Source organism: Macrotis lagotis, chromosome 6 (genome assembly GCF_037893015.1).
Source record: "Macrotis lagotis isolate mMagLag1 chromosome 6, bilby.v1.9.chrom.fasta, whole genome shotgun sequence".
In the NCBI taxonomy this organism is placed as follows: Eukaryota; Metazoa; Chordata; class Mammalia; order Peramelemorphia; family Peramelidae; genus Macrotis; species Macrotis lagotis.
The window spans coordinates 2,001,472-2,016,257 of NC_133663.1; the positions used below are offsets into that span (position 1 = coordinate 2,001,472).

The window sequence follows — 14,786 nt, forward strand, 5'->3', positions numbered from 1 at the left end:
GTGTTGTCTCCTCCAGTAGAACGGAAGCTCCACGAGGGCAGGGACTTTTTGTTTGTATTGGTAGCTACAGAGAACGGTGCCTGGCCGCTAGGGCTGTATCCTAAAGTGGATGATCCAGACCCTTGGGATCCTCTGCTGCCTGTGCCATGGCACAGCTCATGGGCAGTCATTTCCCTGGTGATGGGTCCCCTGAGAACCACAGGAGAGGGACCAGAAGCCTCCTTATCGGGGTACAATAGATCAAGGGTCAGACTCGTCTTTCAGAAGCCACCTCCAGCAGGCAAGGACGGGCTCTGCTCTCAGTTTTCCCACCTACTTAATGGGGGTGCCAATAGCCCCACCCTCCCAGGACCAGGTGAGATGATGCACATGCCAACCTCCAAGAGCTTTGAATGACTGCTGTTCTCATGAGGCCCCGGGGAAGGAGGCTGCCCAGAGTTATGTCTGGGGCCTGCACCTAGGCTCAGGTGGCCCTGGGCTCGGTGAGGTTCTGTCTCCCACCAGCACCAGAGCCTCCTCCAGAGGCGGCAGCAGCGAGGGTTAGGTGGGTGAGTGGTGGTTGCCCAGTGGTTGCCGTTAGGGACAAAGCTCCCCAACTCTTCCAAACGGGGCCCTCAGGGGACAAGGAGCCAGCCTGGGGGTGCTCGCTTCAAGTGGGGAGTCAAGTGTGATAACGCTCAGAAAAACAAAACGGTGGATGACGACGCAAGTTCAGGCCTGGGTTGGACCGCAGGTTTGTTTTCAAACCACTCTTTATTAGTGCTTCAGTCTGTCACCCCCATCGCTGGCCCCCCAGGACCATCTACACCATGGAGCGCTCGGTGGCCTCCCTGTCAGACTCTGCATGTAGCCATGAAGCTGTAGCCAAGGCCGGCAAGGGCCCGGGCCTCTGGGAGCCGAAAGCTTCACAGCCATAGACCGGCCCGTTTCAGAACCTCCATCAGACGTCCAGCCCAGGGGAGCGGAGCAGGACCCAGGCAGGGTCTGGGCCATCGAAGGAAGGGGGCCTTGGATAAGAAAGAGGGGTCTCAGCAGCCTGGCAGTCAGTTGTCCGTGAGAGCAGGGGGCCATGGCAGGGACTGGAGGCCACGAGAGCAGAGGGTCCCAGTCTAGAAGCCTCTTAACCCCCACCAACTCCAATCCTCTATCCTTGCCAGAATGGTGAATTTTGTCCCTTTGCTTAGAGCAACAGGACCCATGGGACAGGGGCATGGAACAAGGGCAGAGAGTGGCCCTGGCCCCCCTTGGGGGCACCTATGACCATGGAATCCATGAAAGGGTCCCTGGGAGGAGTTCTGAAGTGGTCACTGGGAAGTTCCCCGACCTCCCTGGCTCCTCAGTGAGAGGATCCTGCCCTGTCCTTCAAGGCAGTGTGGACTGAGGCCTCCCAGACTGAAGGGACTGTTGGGACGTTGGCCTTGCTCCTACACTGCTCTCTGGGCTGCCCTGCCCCTTAGCCAGCCCCCCAGTGTCCATGGCAGGCTTGCTCTCTGATGGGCATCTCCAGAATCAGCCAAGAGGCAAGGGAAGGAAAGCCAGGTGGCAGTCAGAGAGGGCAGCCGGGAGAAGCCTCGGCTGCTGATTGGCAACTTGCATTTGGCCCAGGTGATGGACTGGGCAGGCATGGGGGCCCAGAGTGGCGTGGCAGTGAGATGGAGCCCCAAAGCCAGAGCGGAAGCTTCCTCGGCCGGGCCTGGGAGGGTGATACAGGGGTGGAGGCTGGCAGGAAGGAGGCCAGGCCTGTGGAGAAGGGAAGAGCAGCCCCTGGAAAGCAGGACGCGGGCTCTTCTCCCCCTCCATCTCCGGCTCAGAGATGGGGTCCTGTGAGGCTGCTCCCCTTGGTGTGGGCAAGGGCCTGGGCTCCAGCCAAGCTGAGCCCACCGAGGATGCTGGCATGCCTCTCCTCCACCCCAGCCCCATAGGAGGCTCCCAGAGCTCAGCCTTGGGGGGCGAGGGGCTGGGGGCAGCTCTTCCTTCGAGCACATCTACCTTTTCCATTCAAATTCAAACACTGGGGAGTAGGGCTGGGGGTCCCTAGATTGTATTCTTGCTATAGATAATGCTGGCCCCAAGTGGGCCGAGGCGACTAGCTCTGCAGCTGGGCCCTCTGACTGCGCCCAGCCCACCCTTGCCTGCCTTTCCTGGGGGCCTCGCATCCTTTCTTCTCCCGGTGGGGGGGCTGTCACAGGTCAGGGCTGCTCAGGACGGAGCAGAGGAGCAGCTGCAGCAGCAGGAGCAGCAGGACAGGGCTGGCGGTCGCTGCCAGAGAGGAGAGAGGTGCACAGTGAGGGAGGGACCCCTCGGTGGCGGTGGACTGGGGCTGGGGGGCTTCGGGGAGGGAGGCCTGTCCCCACTTAACAGATGAGAACACTAAGGCATGGAGGCTGGGGTCTTTCCACTAGCCCCCCGCCCCAGTCCCTGGGCCCAGGTGCTCACTCCCAGGGGGAGGCCACCTTCAGCCTCTATTTACACTTGGGGCAGTTTTCCTGGTACACTGTGGGGCAGCGGACACACTGCTGGCTCTGGATTCAAGAAGGCCTGAGTTCAAATCTAACCTTGGACAGTTTCTAGCTGTGGGAACCCAGGCAAGCTGGTCTCCCTTTTCTCAATGGTTAACACAGGATTACAGTAGCCCCTCCTTCCCAGGGTGGTAGTGAGGATTCAGTGAGGTCAGACTTGCAGTGCCAGCATGCAGCAGGTGCTCTATAGATGCTCATTCCCTTATCCCTCCTCTCTTTTCCCCACGCGATCTTGTGCACAGATCTAGCAAAGCTTGGACTCTGGATCGGCGGCCCTGAACCTCTGGGCTCCGCAGCCCAGGCCTCTATTGGAGGCTTTGGCTTCATGCACCTCCTTCATTTGCTCCTCAAGGGATGCCCTCCCTCGACCCACAGTCCCTCCCTGGGGTTTAACACTCCATTCACCCACTAATAGCACTTGAGCCCCCAGCGGTGGGCTTCCCCTAGGGTACATGGGTGGAGACGCCTCCAGAGCCGTCCACACCCTCTGCCGGACTTCTGCCACTCGGGGTCACTGGAAGAGGCTAGACCCCCCTCCCAGCAGAGAAGCTCTTCCCCAGGGGAGGGCAACGCCCCTCTCCAGCCCAGCCCAACTCTGCCCTTCACATTCGTCCTTCATCTATGCCACCCAGGCTGCGGGGGCCTGGGCCAGCTGCTCCCCAAAGGAGGGGGGTCTTGGGGGCGGTCCTGGCTGCCAAAGGCCATGGCCAGAGGCCTGCTGCACGTGTGTGTGGGGGGCTTTCCGGGGTCTTCCTCACCTGCTCCGGAGCACTCGAGGGACTGAAGCCCCTCCAGGGAAGCCATGTAGTCCTGGCCCAGCCAGGCTGAGTAGGAGGTCTTCTCCCGCACGGGGACCACTCGGACCGTGGAGTCTTTAAACAGCAAGTCGCGGCCGTGGTAATCCGCGGAGTCAAACATCTTGAATCCATTCTTGTTGCTGTCGTTCCCAAACAAGTCCTGGAAGAGCAATCGTTCATTCGTTCATTCATTCATTCGTTCTCTCATGCATTCCTTCAGGTGAGAGTCATTTTTCAAGCTCCTTCCAGGCCGCTTCTTTCCTGGGAAGCTCAACTCGAGCCGCCCGCCTCCAGAAGCTCTATTCTCCTGCACCTGCTTCATCTCCTCTGGGAGCCAGGCCCTCCCCCCGGGGGGCAGCCCAGGCTTCGGGGACCATAAACGGATCCGAGAAAACAGACTTTTCAATAGAAATAAATGACAAACTCAGCTATGGAGCAAATGAGAGAACTGAAGGGGGCGGAGATCGGCAGAGGGCGATGCTAAAGGAGAGAACGGATCCTTCCAGAATCAGAAAGCTCGGGGGTCAGTGCCCCCCCAAGAAAGGAATTCTTGTTGTGAAGTCCCTGACAGACGAACAGGAGGCTCACCACCTCCCGAGGCAGTGCCTGTCTCTTGGGGCAACGCTAACTGAAAGGGAGTTTTCTCTGGATGAAACCAAAATGTGCCTCTTTCCAACTTGCGCCTGCTGCTCGTGCTTCTGGCCTCGAGGCCCGCTTCTCCGGGGACACCCCTCCTGGCCACCTGAACCTCCTCTTCTCCAGCCTGCTCCTCGGATAGTACGGTGCCAGGGCACTGCCTCTGGACATGCCCTTCCCAACCCTCCCATGGCGCCCCGGGCAGAGAGGTGACCCGAACCCTGCAGCCGGAGGCCTCCCCAGCTTTTCTGGCTGCCACATCACTCTGATGATTCAGGCCGAGCTTGTGGCCCACTCTCCCCGTCAGGTCTTTTCTAGAACAACCACCGTCTCTCCTTGACTCCCTGACACATCTTGCCCCGAAGTTGAGTCTGGGTACCTAAGGGCAAGGCTACACTGGGCCAGACCGATACATGGGGCTTGTCCTCCCCCTTGCTAGCTCTCTCTCCCAGCGTGGTGTCATTGGCAGAGCCCTTGAGAACATCCTCCCTGAGTCCGGGACCAAGTGCAGAGCCCGGGGGCCCTGCCCCGGAGACCTCTGCCTGAGGAGGGCAAATGCTCTTCGGTTCAAGTCTCCTTCCCTTTGTCTTCGAGCCCCCAGCATCGGGCAACAGCGCCGGGGACAGAGCGGGGGCTTCCGACGTGCCCGGTAAAATGAGATCCAGCCGGACTCTCCTCCTTGGTAACCATCGGGAGCTTCAGCGCCTCGGACCGGCTCCTCCACTGGGCAGGATGGGAGGTCAAGGACAGAAGGCCCAGCCTGGTGAGGCGTGGACAGATGGAGCCTCTGGCTGGACAGGTGTGGCCGGAGCGCTGCGGTCTGGACGACTTTGCCCCTCAGCCTCCCTCTGGTGTAGATGTGACCTCATGGGGGTTGTGCGGTCCTCAGGACCCAGGGCAGCCCGAAAAGCTCACCTCAGAGCCCGGAAAGGTCAGTGGGGCTGGACTCTGGCCAGGCCCGGCAGCCGCAGAGCCCTGGGGGGCGGCTGGGGACTCCTCCTGAGACTTTGGACCCCCAGAGCAGAAGATAAGGAGCCTTGGGACTAATGATTAAGAGCTGGGGAAGGGGACACTGCCAGGTGGGGGAGCAGCACAGGAGCACTGGGTGCGCAGACCGGGTGGGCCGACTTTACCAGCAAGGAGGTGCCCAGGAGGATGGCAGCCCCCTCGGGAGAAGGAAGGGTCTGAGGGGAAGGAGAAGGGCAGCTGGTGTGGACCAGCTGGAGCCTGCGCTGCCGACGGGCCAAACTGGGCCTGGCCCAGACCACCAGAGGGAACTCAGCCCAAAGGTCGGGATTTGGGGGTTGCCACGGTGGCAACCAGATCTGCTCATCCATTGCCACCCCACCCTCACCCCTTGCCCTGCCCCCCCCCCAGAATGCTGGAGGATGTTGGGCATAGACGGCCCTGAAGAGGGCCCAGCTCATCACAGAGGAAGTCCCTGGGCACCCAGACTAATTCACCCCACTCCAAGGAGGAGCCTGGAGGACAACGTCCAGAAAGGAAACTGAGGCTCAGGAGGGGGGGCAACTTGGGACTCTGGCTGCTTCCCCTGGTCTGGTTGACTAGCTTGGCAGGGGGCTCAGCTGGCTCGGCACGGTGCCCCAGTCGTCTTGGGACGGGGCCCTAGCCAGACTGGGCTTGGTCTCCGTCACTCCACTGTCCTCACCTGTGCTTTGTCCAAAAGCCCGTACACGGCAAAGATGTTGGTGTCTGGGTGGACCATCACAGCCTGCGCTGGCACTTGGGCAAGGTTGCAGGCCTCAAATTGCGTGACCTCGGCCCGGGCGCCGTTGGGACATAGCAGCTCATAGTCCTCAGACTTCAGGTGGACGGCCCATGCCTCAGGGTTGTGGCCTGGGGAGTAGAAAGTCACCGTGGGAAGTGCCCCAGTTCCCAGCCTCAGCACCCCACTTTTGCCCCTGTGCCCTCCACTGCAAAAGGGGAGAAACCCCGGAGACTCAGAGTCTCAGTCCCCCCTCCTCTTCCCCTCCTCTTCCTCTCCAGGCGGTTCCGGGGGCTCGGCCAGATCAGCTCCAGGCCCACGGCCTTACAGGGTCATGGCCAACCCAAGGCCTCAGAGCCAGGCTGACCTCGGGCACAACTCTATGGCACCCTGTGGTCACGAGAAGCAAGAGGCTGATCGGTCCAAGCCTTTACTGAAGGGGAAACTGAGGTGCACAGAGAGGGGCGGAAGGCCCCAGGCTCCGGAGGGTGGACACAGAGGGTGCTTGTCCATTCAGCAAGGCGTCTGGGGGCCCCGGCCCAGCCCCCCGCGGCCCCGAGGTCTCTCACCATTGGTGTTGTCGAAGACGGTGGAATGTTTGACAAAGGCCACATCACCAGCGCCCTCAGCCAGACACCTGCCGAGACCGAGACCAGAGAGGGTCAGCACCCACAGGCGCTCCAGACATGCTGGTGGTGCTAAAGATGCCCCCCAAGAATGCCAGGGGCCCGGGGTACCTGAAGGCCCCACTGTCTCCATAGTAGCGCTCCTGGCTGTTCCCATGGCATCTGTTCAGACCGTGGTCATCCCCCACACAAAGCTCACAGAGCCCCGGCGGGTAGGCCTGGGCATTGTTCACAGGCACACAGCTGGCGGAGAAGAACTCACTCACAGCTGGAAGGGAAGGGGCAATGGGGAGTGGGGGTGCCAGGGACTATGGGCCCCCTTCTCGGCTGGCACACACATCCTCTGGCCAGAGGCCCGTGCCAAGCCCTGGGGTGGGGGGTGGAGGCCGGGAGGGCCTGGAAGACCTGATTCTGCATCTTCTGGAATGGGAGGGGGCGCTGGGGGAGGAGGCAAGGGATAGGGCAACCCAAAGCCCTGTGGGGGCGGTAAGGAAAATGGTCACCCCCCTCCTCACCTGTCCTCTGACCCTCCTGACTGCCCCCTCCCGCTCCCCACCTTGGAGGATAGCACAGCCCTTGGGCCGGATGAAGCCTCTCTGGACCAGGACCCCGATAGGGATGTCCCAGCCGGAGGGCACCCCGTAGCTGGAGTGACAGGACCGCTTGCCCCGGAGCTCGTCGATGGTGAAGGAGTAGGAGCTGTTCCTCCTGACCACAGCCACGGCATAGTACGTGTCCTTGCCGTCGTCTGCTGGCGGGGCAAAGGGAGGCCCATCGCCCTGTGTCGCCTGCCACGAGGCCCTGCCCATCTCATCAGATGATGAGGTTGGCACCGGGCCCGGACGTGCCCCCTGCTCCCCGGCCCTCCGACCCCTGAGAGCCGGTGGAGGCCTGGGGGTGGCCGAACGGGGAATGCCGGCCACACCCCTCCATGGTCCCCCCGACCATGTGGACCCCCGGGGCCTCCCCCCTGCACCGGGAGCCGGCGACGTGCCCGGTTGCTGCCACCCCCTGCCCAGGAGCTGCGTGAGACCTCGGCACCATCTGGAGCCTCGGTGGGATTTTTCTCATCTCACTGAGAAGGCGCCAGGAATGGGAACATGAGGGAGGGTTCCCACACCCACGGGACAGGCCCGGATGCCAGGCCAAGCTGAGGGGCTCCGCAGGGGGCTGACCAAGTGGGAGGGAGGGAGGTCTCGTCACTGCATGGAGGAGCTGAGGGCTCTCCACCAACACCTGGACCAGTCCCCCCCACAGAAGGGAGTGCCGCCCTCCCTCCCCCCCAGGCCTCCCGGGGCCTTCCCTCGGGTCTTGGCTCTCTGCCTCTCCTTACCCGGGTAGCTCTCCCCCGCAGCTGGCACCAGCCCGTAGGTCTGCCCTGCCGTGTAAACATCCCTTCCGTTCAGAGTGACCACATCGGCTTCCTTGGCCTGGGGGGGGGTGGGCATGAGTCGGCTTCCTTGTCTGGTTTCCCAGAAGCCTCCTGCACGTGCCCAGTGCTGGCGGGGGGTACGGACAGTGGGGCCCGGCCCCTCTGTGCCCTTCTCCTGCCTCAGGGCCCAGCCCTCTAGAGCCATAGCTTCCCTGGACGTCTGGCGGAGCCAGTGGGGCTCCCTGTGCTGAGCCCATGGTGGGGACGCCCCTGTCTGGGACCCGGGGCATCAGTAAGCCAGCCGGCAGATCCGGGGGGCGTCTCCTGACGGCAGCTGAGGCAGCGGGCCTGAGGACGCCACCCAGCCGTGGCCCTCGGTCCGGTGGTCGGGAGACATTTAATCGCCCGCCTAGTCAGGAAGGCCAAGAAACAGACAGGCCAGTCCTTGGGACCTGTCCCTGGGCACTTTACCCATGCCTGCCAACGGGCACTGCCAGTCTCAGTCATGCCTAGGTTCCGGCCTCTCTTGGAGGAAGAATGACCCCTCAAGCTCTGCCCCCACCCCAAAGTGGGAGGGAGTGGTGGGCCCGGGGCCCAAGAGGAAGTGCCCGTGGGAGGGGGCAGGGCCAGGGCCAGGGCAGAGGGACACAGAGCTGCCAAGGGATGGCGGCTCAGGCCAAGTCGTGGCCTCCCCCAGGATCCCAGGGGCCCACCTTGATCTGCTCCATGCAGTGCCTGGCAGACGCGCTGGAGACGCACTGGATCTCGGGCCTCAGCTGCCGCCGACTGAAGGCCACCGCCATGTCGCCACACTTCTGGATCTCTGGCGTGGAGAGCACGCACCAGCGGAGGAATCTGGGGAGCCCTGGGGGTCAGAGAGCCGACGTGAAGGAGGCCACACCCCAAGGGGCAGCCTCTCAGCTCAAGCAGGGGAAGTGGGGGGAGTCCCTCTCCAGTTGCTGTTTGATTTTATCTTCCGGATCCGCGTTGGGAAGGTCCCCCACCTTCTGAGCTGCACAGCCCCCCGAGGTGACCACTGTCCAGCCACATGTATGGCTGCCTCCGGAGTCCCTGTCCTGCGTCAAGCGGCCCCCACCGGCAGCCACTGGGTGAGGCGGGGGACCCCCGGGATCCCTGGAGCCGCCCATTCCAGGGTCTCGCCCTCCCCTGTTCCCGGGGTGCCCTGGGTGCCCCGAGGAGGGATTCCCCACCCCGGTCGGCCGGCAGGTGACGGCTACTCACTGTTGGGGTCGCAGGCCAGGCCCATCATGGCCTGGAGATACTCGGTGCCCAGCCAGGCCTGGTAGGTCGGGGTGCTGATGGGCACCAGCTCCAGGGTCGAGTCCTTGAACAGGAGGTCCTTCTGCTGGAAGGTGTCCGACTCAAACATCTGGAAGCTGGCTCCTTCGTGGTTGAACCTGGCCTGTGGCAGGGCACGGGCTGGGGTCAGTGCCCAGGCCTGGGCCTGGGTGGGGGGGCTGAAGGTCAACCGGGTGCCTGAGCAGGGCAGGGGGAGGGGAGGGAGACAGAGTGCCCCTCCCAGCGTCGGGGGGCAGACAGCTGGAGGCCGGCGCCCCGGAGAGGGCACCCCTGGCCTTGGAAACCATCGGGAGGAGCGGAACGTCCTGCCTCCTGCCTCACCTGGCCTTCATTCAGCATCTGGAAGACCAGGGCCCCGTCCGTGTCGGCCCTGACGACCACAGCGTGAGCGGGCACCCGGGCCAGGTGGCAGTGCCGCCACTGGGTGACTTCTGCCCGGCTGCCATCCCTGCACAGCAGCTGGAAGTCACGGGACAGCAGCGGTTTGTCCCACGAGCTCAGGGTTTTTCCTAGAAGAAGACCCTGCGCTCAGACCGGGGCCCCTGGAACTTCCCGGCTCGTCCCCAGACACCCTTTGCGCATCTGGGCTTCACCTTGGCGCAGGGGCCCTCGGACGACCCCCTCCAGCCGCCTCCTGCCCTCCTCCACATGGCAGGCCGCAGCCGGAGGGAGCCACACTGTGCCACTGAGCCACACACCGCCACCACTGTGGGCCCTGCCTCTCTAGGGAAGAAGGGGGACCTCGGGAGCCCCTGGACGCCAGCCCCACCACGTCAGCGTCCGTGAAGGAGCGGCGCCCGGGCTCTCCCGCCAGCCCTGGCCACTGCCCGGATCCGGTTCTGCTCCTCGGACCGCCGGCCCGGGACCGCTTCCCTTTCCTGGGCACTCCCGCTCTCTCGCCCCTCCCGCCTTCTAGAAAGAGCCGCCCATCCTCGTCTCCCTCTCGTCTCCCGGCCGCTGGCCCCTCACGGTGGCCTTCTGACTCTTGTGGTCATTCGTCAGACTCTCCAGGACCCCCTCAGGGCAGAGATCCTGGAGCGGTTCGTGTGTCATATATAACAGGTGGGGAAACTGAGGCAACCAGGGTCAAGTCCCACAGTCAGGACGCATCTGAGTTGGATTTGAACTCAGCTCCTCCTGACTCCAGGCCCAGTGAGGCCGGAGTCGCCCGTCTCTTGGTCTTTCTTCAGTGCCGGTCCTCCCATCCTCTGGGCGGGCTTTGACCCTGTGACCGTCCTCTCCTCCTGGAGACTTCCCTGAGTCTGGGGATGTTCCTCACCTGCTTCTTTGAGCCCCAGATCAGCGTCCAGCCCTGACCTCTCTCTGCAGGCCCGATGCCCCTCCCGCAGTCTATTGTGCACTGCAACCTGACTTGGCAGGCAGGCTCCCCAGGCTAAGCATTTGGACACCCCTCATTTTTCTCTCCCCTCCCCCCTCTCCCTCACATCGCCACCCCCTCTCCTGCCACCCCGTTCATCACTTCTCACCCGGAAGACCTCCTCCAACCTCCACGGCCCCCCAGTAGCTCCTATCGCTCCGAGGATGAGCCGTCTGCTCCCGGGGTGCTCCCAAGTCCAGCTGCCCGTCTGGTTCGGGGACCCCCCTTCACCCACCCATTGTCTCCCACCTCCAGGCTTCTGTACAGCCTGGAATATATGCCCCAATCATGGAAGGACCGCAGAAGCCCCAAAGCAACCATTGCCTTCTGCCTGGAGACCTCCACGGGGGGAAGGGGGGCAGACAAGGGGCCTGAGGGGGGGCCTGCTTCACAGCTCATCCGCAGGATGAGTCTCCGCATACAGCAGGCACCTAATACATGTTCACTTTGAGTTGACCCGATGCTGAGCACCAGTCGGGAGTCCGGCACCCAAAAGTCGTCCCCAAAGCCAGGGCCAAGCCCCCTAGCCACGGGAGCCCCTTAGAAATGAGAAGGGCTCTCCTATTCCCAGCCTCCCCGGCTGGACCCACCAAGGAAGCCCCCACCTGGAGGCTCTGGGGGGGGGGCACTTTTCCCTACCAGGGATTGAGCAGGTGACCTCTCTGGGCCTCTCCCAGCCTGGGTCCCCCTCCCCCAGAGCCTCCCCCAAGGAGAAGCCGGCACCCACCATCCGTGTTCTCCAGCACCGTGCTGTGCTTCACGAAAGCCACGTCTCCGGCCCCGTCGGCCAGGCACCTGCGAGGCAGGAGAGGCTCTCGGTCCCCTGGCCCTGAGGGGCCCCAGCCCTTCTCCGGGGTCCAGGAGGCAGGACAAGCCTTGTCCCCGGATGGGGCCCCCCGTCCTGCCCCGAGACCATGCACAGAGAAGGGGAGTGGGCCCATGGCCCCGGGGACTGGCTGCTCCGGCTTGTCCAGGGCATGGGGCGCTGGCACTCGACCACCCCGCGGGCACGGCTGTGGGCACGGCCGCGGGGCCTCCGCCCCAGGGAGGGGCAAGACTGCTGTTGGACGCTGCGCGCCCCCCCCGTGGCCCCCCCAGCCCCTCACCTGAAGGCCCCGCTGTAGTCGTAGTAGCGCTCCAGGGGGCTCTTGGCACACCTGCCCTCCCCGGCGGCGTCGCCCCGGCACAGCCGGCACAGGGAGTCCGCGAAGCCCGTCTCCCCGGCTCCAGGGACGCAGCTGCCCCCGAAGTAGCCGCTGACCGCTGCGGGGGTGGGGGGCAGCTGTGGGGGCGGCCCGGGGGTCCCGGGCAGGGGGGTCCCACGGGCCTTGGCTTCTTGGGGGGCGTCGGGAGCTGGGGGCTGCCCCAGGGGCAGCTGGATGAGGGAAGGGCCCCAGGGCAGATGCGCCCCGCGGAGCGGACGGACGGGGCAGCCGGGGCGCGGGGAGCGCGGCCCCGGGCTCCCTCTGCACCCTCGGTCTCTCCCTCCCCCCGCCCCTCCCCTCCAGGGCCCCCCGGGGCTGACCTCGGAGCACCCCGCAGCCCGGCACGGCCAGGCGGCCGCTCTCCACCAGGTAGCCCACGGGCACGTTCCAGCCGGCCGTGCGGTTGAGGCCGGTGTGGCAGGACCTGGCCCCGCGGAGGCCGTCGATGCGCAGGGAGGAGGCGCGTCGGACCACGGCCACGGCGTAGTAGGAGGTGCCGGCCTCTGGGGGGCAGAAAGGGGCCGGGCAGGGGCGGGCTCCCCGGGGGCTGAGTTCCAGGGGAGGCTGTCGCCCCCCGGGGCCCCTCGACCCCAGGCGGGGGGTCACTTCTCCATCCCAGGCCTCCTGGGGCTCCCCGCCGCCCCGCCAAATCCCTACCTTGATCATAGGTCTCCCCGACCACGGGCTTCAGGTGGTAGAGCTTCCCGGCCTCATAGACGGCGCCCCCGTCCAGAGTGATGGCATCCGCCTCCTGGGCCTGGTCGGGGCCGGGGCGGGGGGGGGGGGGTCAGAGCCTCCAAGGAGGCCTTGGGGTTCCGCCTGTCTCCAGCCCCCTTGCCCCCCCCCAGAGCTGGACCAGCCCCTCCCTTTACAGCAGGGATGGGGGGCCTCGGGGTCTTGCCCCTCCCTCCTTCCTCCGGTCCCCCGGGGCCCCCTCCCTTAACAGGTCAGCAGCAGCTGATGATGCCCAGGAGTGGGGCCCGCAGGCCCCCCCCCCACTCTGCTTGATTTGGACCTAGACTCTCCAGTCGGGGACCCCCACGGGCAGCCCTCCCTGCTCCCTTTGGTGGGCTGCCTTGTCCTCAGGCGATGATCCGGCCTCTGGCCTCTTCCCCCCATAAGGCCTCGGGGCTCCTGCCCTGCTGGCCCCCCACTCTCCACCTCACTCTCTCAAGGTCAGGCCCGGGCCCAGCCATCACCTCTGTCTGCCTCGGCCAGTGACCAAAATGAGTCATGTCCCCCAGGCTGGGGGAGGGGAGGCTGCCCCATCCCAGCCCCTCCCCGGGGACTCCGGCCGCATCCCCCCGGGCCTTCCAGCCTGGCCCCCCGGGAGCGGGGCCCACAGTCCGTCAGGCCTGGGGAGGGGCCCATCTGCCGCTCTTGGCCGGGAGGACGGGAGGTCGTGGGGACACTCACCTGGATGAGGCGCATGCAGTCGTCAGCGGAGGTCCCCAGGACGCAGCCGAGGGTGGGACGGATTCCGGCCTCCTTGAAGGCTGCAGCCATGGCCAGGCACTTCTGCTGCTCGGGCTCCGAGATGGCACACCACCTCAGCTCAGTCATGCCCAGGGCTGGGGGAGGAACCCCAGGCTTCCTTGGCCGGTGCCTCCTCAGCATGTCTCCATGCTGGAGTTCCACCCCCCGCCCCAGCTGGGACTGGAGACCCTGTAGGCTCCACCCGTCTCTCATGGGTACAGGGACTTGAGGAGAGAATTGTCCCCCCCCCAAAAAAAAACTGGTGTCAGGGGCCAAAGGGGGACCACAGACACAAAATCACTGTTGCGAGGCACCCCCCTTGGCAACATCTCCCCACTATGTCGAGGGCCCCGGAGCTGCTCCCAGACCCCTGCGAGAGGGAGGCCGGGAGGCCGCTCCTGGAGTAGATAGGCCATCTCCCCCTCCAGGTCTGTTCCTGGCCGGGCCTCCTGCCTGAAATGTCTCCCTTCAGCTGTCCTTGGCCCAGCTAAGTTCCCACCTCCCCCAGGGCCCCAGGGCCCACCCTCTGGGACTAGCTCCAAGGTGCCCTGTCTGCAGTTTGTCTGTAGGAAGCCCCCTGAGAGTGGACCCCACCTTTGGCCTCTCTTGGAACACTCAGAGCTTCCATCAGCTCTGGGTATGTCCTGGGTGCTTAATAAATGTTTCTAGGCTGAGGTCACCCCGCCCCCCCAGCAGCCCAACGGAAGAAGTTGGTTCCGCTCAGTCAAGATCCTGGAAGGTATGGCCAGAGCCCGACGTCCTGCTGTGCCCCCCCCCAGTCACCCTTGCCCCCAGATGCACCATGCCACCCCCAGTTCCAGGGCTGCCCCCTACTGTCTTCTCCTGCCCCCAGACCCACTCTGCCACCCTTCCAGAGCTGCCCCCACTGTCTTCTCCTGTCACCAGACCCTCACCTGATGTGACAACCCCCCAGACCCAGAGGAGGTGCCTCCTCTGTACCCCCTTCTCCCACTGGGCCATTTCTGCCGGCCCCAGGCAGGCCAAGGAAGGGCCAGCCAGGTTTGGGTCGGGCTCCAGCGTCTCCTGCCCGCCACCACCTCTGGGTGCTGGCCCAGGGCCCCAGAGGGCAGGGTGGGGAGGGGGGTCACTGACCTGCCTGGAAGGAAAGGAGCAGCCCCACAATGTTGCAGAAGGTCCTCATGGTCAGCTCGGCAGACCCTCCCCCAGTGCAGACAGCGCTGCCCAGCCCCCTGGGTGCCTCCCGTCTGCTTCAGTCTCCCCGGTCCCTGGGCAGCCCTGGCAGTCTGGCTCCCCGGGCTCTCTTTGCTACTTAAGTGCCCATCAGACCCCTCCCACCGGGGAGGGCAGAGGGTGGGAAGGGAGCAGATTCCAGCCCGCCTCCCCACCCCTCCAGGAGTGGGGACACCTGGCCAGATTCTGGCACCATCTGCTGGAGCCGAGTAGACACAGCAGCCGCTGCCCAGGGAGGCCCTGCAGGCCAGCCATCCTCAGACCCCCTCAGCTTCCACCCCAAGGCTCAGGAGCCCGGGGTGGGGGGGCTCAGACAAATCCCTTCCCCTCCCTCAGTTCCTTCCTCTGATGAGGCTCTGAATACCCCGACCCCACCCCTAAGTCCTCTCCCTCTGGTCTTCCTCATGGGGAGGGGGCTGACCTCCTGCCCGGAGGGGACCCTGGCTGCGGAGATGCCAGCTGTGGACCCCTCTGACGCAGTGGCCAGTCTGCCCCGCTGAGGCATGGGCACGGGGGAGT

At 64.8% G+C, this 14,786-nt stretch overlaps 1 protein-coding gene across 3 annotated transcripts; it reads right to left on the reverse strand.

Moving 5' to 3' along the window:
• Nucleotides 1-733: 733 nt before the first annotated feature.
• On the reverse strand, nucleotides 734-14,302 carry MELTF (melanotransferrin). 3 transcript variants are annotated; one of them, XM_074190564.1, is made up of 16 exons: nucleotides 14,169-14,302; nucleotides 12,996-13,150; nucleotides 12,237-12,336; nucleotides 11,900-12,082; nucleotides 11,481-11,637; nucleotides 11,102-11,169; nucleotides 9,318-9,505; nucleotides 8,919-9,099; nucleotides 8,390-8,541; nucleotides 7,638-7,734; nucleotides 6,861-7,055; nucleotides 6,416-6,572; nucleotides 6,248-6,315; nucleotides 5,622-5,809; nucleotides 3,278-3,476; nucleotides 734-2,259 (listed from the first exon to the last, which is right to left on the reverse strand). In XM_074190564.1, the coding sequence occupies exons 1-16, from the start codon at nucleotides 14,215-14,217 to the stop codon at nucleotides 2,183-2,185; spliced, it is 2,214 nt and encodes a 737-aa protein (XP_074046665.1). In that variant the 5' UTR covers nucleotides 14,218-14,302; the 3' UTR covers nucleotides 734-2,182. The 3 variants fall into 3 exon arrangements, with proteins under 3 accessions (XP_074046665.1, XP_074046664.1, XP_074046663.1); XM_074190563.1 differs by lacking the exon at nucleotides 14,169-14,302 and having other exon boundaries at nucleotides 6,861-7,052; nucleotides 12,996-13,464; XM_074190562.1 differs by lacking the exon at nucleotides 14,169-14,302 and having other exon boundaries at nucleotides 12,996-13,464.
• Nucleotides 14,303-14,786: the final 484 nt, after the last annotated feature.

What these genes read in the sequence shown, in the direction of transcription:
- MELTF (XM_074190562.1), bottom strand. Translation starts at nt 13,268, where the DNA reads ATGAGAGACGGGTGGAGCCTACAGGGTCTCCAGTCCCAGCTGGGGCGG. An exon ending in CGGGGAGACCTATGATCAAG is followed by an intron (nt 12,083 to 12,236) that starts GTAGGGATTTGG and finishes TCTGCCCCCCAG; the next exon opens with AGGCCGGCACCTCCTACTAC. An exon ending in CGTCTTCGACAACACCAATG is followed by an intron (nt 5,810 to 6,247) that starts GTGAGAGACCTC and finishes TCTACTCCCCAG; the next exon opens with GCCACAACCCTGAGGCATGG.